This window comes from Corythoichthys intestinalis, chromosome 18 (genome assembly GCF_030265065.1).
Source record: "Corythoichthys intestinalis isolate RoL2023-P3 chromosome 18, ASM3026506v1, whole genome shotgun sequence".
NCBI lineage: Eukaryota > Metazoa > Chordata > Actinopteri > Syngnathiformes > Syngnathidae > Corythoichthys > Corythoichthys intestinalis.
Window position 1 is genome coordinate 28,861,723 of NC_080412.1, and position 9,293 is coordinate 28,871,015.

At 45.4% G+C, this 9,293-nt stretch overlaps 1 protein-coding gene and 2 non-coding genes across 3 annotated transcripts; 2 read left to right on the forward strand and 1 right to left on the reverse strand.

The window, feature by feature from the left end:
- Window positions 1-878: 878 nt before the first annotated feature.
- LOC130906878 (endosialin-like) lies at window positions 879-5,501 on the forward strand. Its single transcript, XM_057821559.1, has 3 exons — window positions 879-1,023; window positions 1,932-2,249; window positions 3,931-5,501. The coding sequence occupies exons 1-3, from the start codon at window positions 879-881 to the stop codon at window positions 5,499-5,501; spliced, it is 2,034 nt and encodes a 677-aa protein (XP_057677542.1).
- Window positions 5,502-8,700: 3,199 nt separating this feature from the next.
- On the forward strand, window positions 8,701-8,772 carry trnaa-cgc (transfer RNA alanine (anticodon CGC)). Its single transcript has one exon. It is a non-coding gene; the product is annotated as a tRNA-Ala (tRNA).
- Window positions 8,773-9,020: 248 nt separating this feature from the next.
- On the reverse strand, window positions 9,021-9,093 carry trnav-uac (transfer RNA valine (anticodon UAC)). The gene has a single exon. It is a non-coding gene; the product is annotated as a tRNA-Val (tRNA).
- Between the last annotated feature and the right edge of the window lie 200 nt (window positions 9,094-9,293).

The following is a 9,293-nucleotide window of genomic DNA, read 5'->3' on the forward strand; positions in this document are numbered from 1 at the left end:
TCAAACTCAGAAGTTTTTGTAGTTATATTTAAATTATTCATTTAGACAATGTTGAGTGGTCTTAAGATGAAGCAAAAAGTGTACCTGCATGTTATGCTGTTGAGACCAAACCTACGCCCTTGGTATGACAGTCATTTTTCGAGTGTCCCAGAACTCACGAAACTTTAAAAAAGAACATTTATCAAATTTTCGTCAGTCGTGATTTGTGTATATCCGTCTGTCGAAACAGCTTGATAGCACAGATATAAGTTTATCTGCCCCTCTGCTATTGGATGCGTTGTTGATATAAGCGTGGCGGCACTCGGAAAATAAAGCACAGCTCTATTTTGGGCCCGCCTCTCGGCGCAAATTTATTTAAACTTACCGTTCCGACGACCGTCCACCACTCACTTTCGCCGAGAAGTCCGCTCCCACATACACAATGAATGGGTTACCGCTGAACCCTTTACGCTAGGCTGCCACTAGTCTGAAACGGCCTTTATTCTTTTGAATATGTACCCTTTAATTTATATGTTTAGCTATAAAAGGAACAGGGAGTGTGAAAATTCAAGGAAATGATAAAACAGTACGTCACTTAACTCATTGCATGCCATTTACAGTGATTGATGTTTAATCCATTTGAAATGGGAGGACTGTTCAAATGGACTGGACGTCTACTAGTGATAAACTCATTGAAATTCACAGGTAAATTTCCAATGCTGTTATCAATTTAATATTTGTTTGATGTCCAGTTCAGGGAAGACACCTGAAACGTCCTAAAAAAGCTTGGACGCTTCCTACGTGTTGCTGAACTTCCTGTGGGTGGGTTTTCGAGTTCACCTCGGGAAAGAGAGCCGCGTCTGCGGGATCCATCGCCGCGGTGGAATGTCTGAGGAATGATGGCGAAAGCAGACGGCGGCAAAGGAGCTGGAGAGTGGGAGGTTTGGGCCGAAGGTGATGAGGAGGAGAGAGCGGGAACCAAAAAAGAGGCGGAGGAGGAGGCGGGGCAGGAAGCAAGACCAGAAGGCTCTTCGGGATCCTCAGGTTTTCTTCTTTCTTTTTTGCCTGCTGCTTCTGTCTTACTGGAGGCAGCCCATGCCAGAACACACACACACATGCACGGTTAAGTTAACCCCCAAAAAACACTCCTTAAACTGATCCTGATGCACATCTGGTATTTCCTGTTTCCTCTTTTGCATCCCCATGCAATAATACCCTGACACACACAAACATTAGAGGAACACACATGCAAACAATACACTTTTACCAACTCAAATACACAACATATAGTTGCAATAACTCATTGGCTGCAATTTATGGTGATAGAGGTGTAACATAGACTTCACTATCAGTGATAGTGAAGTCTATGGGTTGAACTAGCAATCATTCAGTGGCTGACAACCCCCCGGTCCAAATGCATTGGACGTCTATCGCCGTCAATGTTGCTGAAACATGATCATCCAATGCCAGCCCATTTAAAAGTGATTGGATGTCACTCACATTACAAACATTTTCCACTTTTGTTGAAGGGCATATGGTTTTCATAACACCCCAATGCACACATTGAGTGAACCCCCTCCAGGCTTTCTTCCACTTCTTGCAGGCCCCCCACCTTCTTCTTCCAAAAACACACAATTCTTTTTCCTCAACGCAGCAAAAGAAGCCCCTTCCTCCCCATCCTACCCTTTTCTCCTCCTTCTACGACCCCCCCCCTTCAGCCCTCCATCCCTTCCTTCAGTCGCAGGCGAACTCAGCAGAGGCTAGTCAGACGAGTGATTCACCTTATTGATCAAAACAAACAAAAATAACTTAATTAAAAAGCCATTTGGCTGAATTAAAGCAGTGCTCTGCTGGTTCTGGTTCCGGTGCGGCCTTGCGTTGGATACACTTTTGTTTTTCTTCATTTATCAAAGCTGATTTTTCAATAATGCGGCTGTTTTGGGCGTGCACAGCTTGGCTGATGCTGTGCCTCACGACAGTGGTCAGCGGCGCCGATCTGGAGGAGAAGGATGCCCTTTGTCACCCGCACGGGTGTTTGGCTGTCTTCACTCAGCAGAGAACCTTCCGGGAGGCGGGGCGCAGCTGCCGGGAGCGCGGCGGCACATTGGCGACGCTTCACGACCGGCAGGCCGCTGACGCCGTACACCGGCTACTGGCGGGGGCTGAACCGCACGGCACCCGGTTGCGTCTGCGCCTGTGGATCGGACTGCACCGGGCACCTCGCCAGTGCTCTGCCGTGCGTCCGCTGCGAGGGTTCGTATGGGTCACAGGTGAGGAGCAAAGGTCATCTTTTGGGAGAACTTTGTAGCTATATGTACAGTGGCGCAAATAAGTATTTAGTCAACCACCAATTATGCAAGTTGTCCTACTTGAAAAGATTAGAGAGGCATGTAATTGTCAACATGGGTAAACCTCAACTATGAGGGACAGATTGTGGGAAAAAAAAACAGAAAATCCCATTGTTTGATTTTTAAAGAATTTATTTCCAAATTAGAGTGGAAAAGAAGTATTTGGTCACCTATGAACAAGCAAGATTTCTGGCTCTTAAAGAGGTCTAACTTCTTCTAACAAGGTCTAACGAGACTCCACTCGTTACTTGTATTAATGGCACCTGTTTTAACTCATTATCGGTATAAAAGACACCTGTCCACAACTGCAGTCAGTCACACTCCAAACTCCACTATGGCCAAGAGCAAAGAGCTGTCGAAGGACACCAGAGACAAAATTGTAGACCTGCACCAGGCTGGGAAGACTGAATCTGCAATAGGTAAATTGCTTGGTGTAAAGAAATCAACAGTGGGAGCAATTATTAGAAAATGGAAGACATACAAGACCACTGATAATCTCCCTCGATCTGGGGCTCCATGCAAGATCTCATCCCGTGGCGTCAAAATGATAACAAAAACGGTGAACAAAAATCCCAGAACCACACGGGGGGACCTAGTGAATGACCTACAGAGAGCTGGGACCACAGTAACAAAGGCTACTATCAGTAACACAATGCGCTGCCAGGGACTCAAATCCTGCACTGCAAGATGTGTCCCCCTGCTGAAGAAAATACATGTCCAGGCCCGTCTGCGGTTTGCTAGAGAGCATTTGGATGATCCACAAGAGGACTGGGAGAAATGGCTTATAATAACACATAATAGTCGTAATTTGTAATTTCCTCTCATAATAATAGTAACAATAATGTAAGACAGTAATAATAATGGCAACAACTATAGATTTATCATCATTTTTTCTTTAAATATTACCGATGAGTCAGTTCAACAATGTTTGTAATATTTTTCAAATGAATAATAAACTAATCATACATTTTAATTTATTATAATGAATGAACAAATTATTGAATAAACAGATTATTGAATAAATGATTCAACAATTGCAAGTACATATGTAAAAATGTATAAGTTAATAAAAATTTATACATTTTTTATTTTTTATAAGTAACCTATTTTTCATTAATATATTTGAAAAAATGTGTATGAAGATTTTTTTATTTTTAAAAAGATTTTCATAGAAAGGTTACATAAATGCAATCATAATATTTGTGCCCCAGTGGGCAGAATTAATGTGCAAAAAAAGGGACCAAATAGTAAATGCCAAATATCCTCAAAAAAAAAAAAAAAAAAAAAAAAAAAAAAAATTAAGTTAAAAAAATAAAAGGAAAAAAAAACGAAAAAAAAAAAAACGCAGTCGTGCTCCAAAGATGGAAATGGAAATGATGCACGTTCAGCATTCTGGTGACCTCTAGTGGCCGCAGTAACAAAGCGCGGAACCACACATTGAACAATGGCATTTTTTGGGCCAACAAATCGCGTTTGAATCCATTATAAATTAATAATAAGAGTAGAATTGATGAATTAAACTAATGATATTTAGACAAGATGAATGTGTTACGATGCAGTTGTCCAAGATGTGACTTTGTTGTGTCTGTTGCACTGCCTGCAGGGGACCAGGAGGGTCAATTCACCAACTGGCTACGTGAGGAGGCCCCGGGTTCTTGCGCGGCACCACGCTGCGTGGCCATGACAGTGAATACAGCAGACAGCGCCCGCCAAAACACTGACAACTTCAAGTGGTTAGACGGTTCATGCGGTCTGGCGCTGGATGGCTTTGTGTGCCAGTACCCCTCCAAGGGCATGTGCCCCCCTCTGGAGGACGAGGGTCAAGGGGCCGCCGTTTACTCCACGCCGTTCCATCTGAACAGCCGTGTTCTGACCCACGTGCCTTATGGCTCTGTAGGCACCATTGCTTGTCCGAGCCGGCCGACAGACGCCGACGCCCCCAGTGAGCAGACGGTTCTGTGCACCGAGAGAGACGACGGAACGGTGGGCTGGTCCCAGGACGCGCCACTCTGCGGGGCCGACGTGGAGTCGGCCAACCAGGACTGGTGTAGCAAAGACCACGGGTGCGAGCAGTACTGCCAGAACACGGACACGGACTACTATTGCTACTGTTCCGAAGGATATGCGCTCGCCGAGGACGGCTACAACTGTGTGCCAGACCCCTTGGGGCCCACGGACCACCCTGAGCGTGCTTCTTCAGATGCCTCCGCACCCAGCGAGGCGTCCCCCCACAAAGAAGCCTGCCGGGCCATGGGCTGTGAGCACGACTGTGTGGAGACAGCTCGGGGGGCCCGCTGCACCTGTCCTCCGGGGTACCAAATGGGCCGGGACGGGCGTGGTTGTTCCGATGTGGACGAGTGCCAGCAGCAGCCGTGCTCACAGGTGTGCGTCAACGTACCCGGAACTTTCCACTGCGCCTGTCACGCTGGTTACCAGCAGGACGACGAGGGCGAATGCGTGGATGTAGATGAGTGCGAGGACGAGGCGACCTGCGATGGCCCCTGCCAGAACACCGAGGGCTCCTTCACCTGCGCCTGTCGCTACGGTTATCAGCTGTCGGACGCCGGCGCGTGCCAGGACGTGGATGAGTGTGTAGGGGCATCGCCCTGCCAGCAACAGTGTCTCAACTTCGAGGGCAGCTACCAGTGTTACTGCGACGACGGCTACGAGCTGCAGGGCGACGGACTGAGCTGTCTGCTGATGCCGGCTGACGAAGAATACTCGACTCTGACCCCTGACTCAACCGACCCGGCCCAAGTACCTGAATTGGACCGCGAGAGCCAACGCACCGCTTGGCCCCACTTTGATGTCCAATTGCCAACAAATGCCCCTAAAGCTCGGGGATCTGATGAACATCTGAACCGATGGGACGCCCCCTCGTCGAGGCGGTACAGAACAGAGCGAACGCCGGTGCAGAGGGACGAGGTTGGGATCGACCCCGAGGCTGAGGGTCAAGAAGCCGAAGGCGATCGCGACAAGAGCAAACATGACAAGAGTTGGCTGCTGGTGGCGTTGTTGGTACCGCTTTGCGTGTTCCTGGTAGTGATGTTGGCACTGGGCATCGTCTACTGCACTAGCTGCGCCGTGGACAAAAACATGCGGTTGTCTGAATGCTGCCGATGGATCCTTCCCACGTCGAACACCAACGGCGCCGAGCCCAAAGGACAAGCGTGACACTGAATGGAACATGTTCACGCGATGTCATCATAGGACATTGACCATCGTATCTGGTTTAACATGGTCATTCAGTATGGCCTTGTGATATTCATGTGACATTGGTCATTTTACGTGGACATGCCACACTGGTCATGTTATGTAGATATGGGACATGGTCATCTTAAGCACTCAGTCTACGTTCTGTCTCTCATGCACCTTTTGTAAATACTTTCATTTCACTTTGAAAAACAATAAAAGGACTTAAACTCGCTTGTCTGGTGATAAACTTGAGTTCGTTTGATATGAAGTGTTGGATTTACATATGTACAACGTGTATATAGATAGAGATATGTAGATACAGTGTTTGCAACACGTAGGCTAATCTGGACAAACAGTTTCGTAATCGCTACCCAGACATTAGAATACTGTTGTGGTCATGGCCAGTTTAGTCATCTTTACCCACAGTTTACTAATCTCTGCAGATTACTAAACTGTGGGTACATTTTAGTGTAACCAAAGTTAACTAATTTGTACCCACAGATTACATATCTGTACACACAGATAACTAAATTGTAGGTTGGACTACATTTTACCAATGGAAATATATTTTTTTCTACCCTGGGACCAGGTGGGTTACGTAGTATAGTATCATCCAAAGAAAGCGAAACAGTTGAGAGCTGAGGTTTGGAGGTCACGAAATCCTTTGCAAATGTAACCCTTATTTCTTTAGATCTCACCAGTTCTATGGGTAGATCAGGTTACAGTTCATTTTTCAGTTCAAGAATTACCGCTATCTTTTCGGCTATATAAATGACTAACACGGCAGGCCCGGTGCTCAACTCAGCTTTATTGCCAATGTTGAATATTCAGATAGGAAGTAAAATACAGAACATAAAATATTGATACATAAGAATACTGCATCATGTTTGTAAATAAATGTACAATAGGATAATGTACCCTATAAATAAAACAAATTTAAATGAGTCAAAATCATGGGGTAATTTGTGCCGGATCCTGCCGGAACAAGATCTGGCACCTCTTGACTTTGACCTCCCAGAGTTTCAGGACTTATTTGGGCAGATTCCGCACCTCTCGTATATAAAAAAATAGTAATAATAATAAAGACAACATTTTTAAAAAATGTGCTGTAATAACCCCGAATGGGGGGAAGGAAGGAGAGGAGTTGTTGATGCTTTTTCCACTTTATTGTGGCAAAAAAACAATAAACAAAATAACAGCGGACTGCCGCCACATTTGACTGCTAACTTTGCTTATCGCCTGTCTCCCCCTCGCTTCCTACTACCATACAGCTCTCCAGTCCCAGGGTCTCTTAAAGGGACCATTCGTAGTTACGGACACTACAGTATAAAATAAAAATATGCATAAATTATTTTCCAGAACAAATCCCAAGAATTGCATGTTGTTTATAAAAATTGAACGTCATTTGAAAGAGTCGGAGATTTGTTGACGCACTGAAAAGCTGGACCAACAAATCACATTTTTACATTAAAAAAAAAAAAAAAAAAATTTGGAAATTTGCGGCATCTGGGGATCAAGCAGCCAGGATCAAACAGTATTTCAACATGCCAAAAAGATAGTTGCATTTGCTGTCTTTTTTAAAAAAAGAAGTAAGATGGTTCAAACCAGTCAGAAAAGTAACAACCGGCGATGAGGGCAGCTGCAGCGATCATGCTAACGGGCAGGACCGGGTGCAGCAGGAGGCTAGCGCCGCAGCAGCTAGCCAGGTTCACCGACAGCCAGCCAAGCCGGGGCAGGAGGCTGCTACCATTGCAGCAGTTGGTCATGTACAGCGCCATCCGGAGTGGGGGCCAACTACAGCGCTAGCAGTCAGCCAGGTGGACCATCAACAGCCGGAGCAACAGGCCAGTACCCTTACGGGAAATTTGGGTTTGGGTGGCACAATTTGTAAGGCGGTGGGAATCTTGGGGCCAGATAAGACTAGGAGGGATGAAACTCACAAAAGAATGGGTTTGAGTTATTTATTGTAATCTCTGATTTTTTTTCATGTTTTACAACTTGGACTGTAAGTTATTGTAAGTCCCACCTGTGGTTTTGTGGGCAATTGCCCGTGCTGTGCAGAGTATAGCCTAAATAAATGTAAATTATTGTCATAACCTATATATGTAGCGTACTGAAGGGGGCGTTGCGGACAAGTGCCTGAACTTTTCCCAGCAGGTGCTCCCAATCATCCTGATGAACACTTGGCCGCTATAAATACGGCCTTGGGAGGACACACGGAGAGGTCCCGCTCCGCGGACGAACGCCGCACCAAGGGAAGAGGGGTGGATGCATTTTTATTTCTTCTTTTAATCCATTTTTATCCCTGTTTTTTTACTTTTTAGAGACATTTTGAGGGGTGGCCCAGCAGGGCAGTGGGAGGCTCTACTCCCTGGAGGCCTGCTCAGGTGTATCGATTTTGTTGTGGTGGTTTGCAGTGACTTTTTCCTCGTTTTGTTTTTTTCCATTTGCTGTGCATGCCAAACCATGTAGCAGTGTCCTCCGTCCAGGGGTGAGATGATCGCCACACCGCCCTGCCCTAGCTGGGACCGAGGCAACCCTCTTTTAACCTATTTTTAGCTTTTTTTATTGTGTTTCAAATAAACTCTGGTGTGAACTGAAAAGCCTCGTCGGCCTCCTCCTTGCCGTTGTCTTAGGGGTGGAACAAACCTTCCGCGTTCGTTACATATACCATGGATATTATCTGAAATTGAGGCTTGTAAGTCCCACAGCATAGCAAGTGGGCATTTGCGTGTTGTTTTTAGCACCATTTTCTGCATATGTTCCGGGACCTTTTCCCGTCTCGTCATCCCTGCGCTGTCATATGTACTTTGGGTTCAGGCACCTTATGATTTACAACTTAAGCACTGGTCAAAATGTATAAAAGGAATAATTCACAAATCACTTTTACAGTATTTCCTCGGATTACACGAAATTAATTTAACAAATACGATTTTAATATTTGTGGTGTTCTCTTCGTCGAAACAACAACGCAGGGGTCATTTAACGTTTGCCAATAATATTTTCTTTTGTAGATCCTGTTGTTTAGAGAAACCTTGAAGCGTCACTGCGAACGTTGTTGCTGGTGGTTAGGTCGCTCGAAAAGAGACGCTCGCCGTCCCAATTAAACAAAACATAAGGGAAAGTGTCGCCGTGGGTTTATCTTCATATAAACACTTGCCGACTCAAAGGACCACGTGGGGATGTAGCTCAGTGGTAGAGCGCATGCTTCGCATGTATGAGGTCCCGGGTTCAATCCCCGGCATCTCCATTTTGAGCCGGTCAATCTTTGAGGTTCAGGGTATTACATAATCTTATAGGATTTTTTTTATTTTGCAAGGGACTCCTAACAGACGGTAATGCCACCAAAATGTTTTGACAATGGGTTCAAAATGGGCAGTACAAGATTTTTGACAATTAGAATTCTGACTATTATCGTAAATACAACGAAAAAGTAAATTAGGTGTTCATTTTGAATGCAAAACGATTTTTTTCCTTTTTGGAAGGAAAAAAAAACCATGGTTCCACTGGGGCTCGAACCCAGGACCTTCTGCGTGTAAAGCAGACGTGATAACCGCTACACTATGGAACCAGCTGTCGACGGTGGACGCATATTGAGTCTTTATATCATTATACATAACCGTATCACATCTTGTCTTCAAAAGTCTTTATGTGAAAGGCATTACAATGTCGTTTTTCTGAGTGAGTGGATCGCTCGATAGAGAGAGAGAGAGAGAGAGAGAGAGAGAGAGAGAGAGAGAGAGAGAGAGAGAGAGAGAGAGAGAGAGAGAG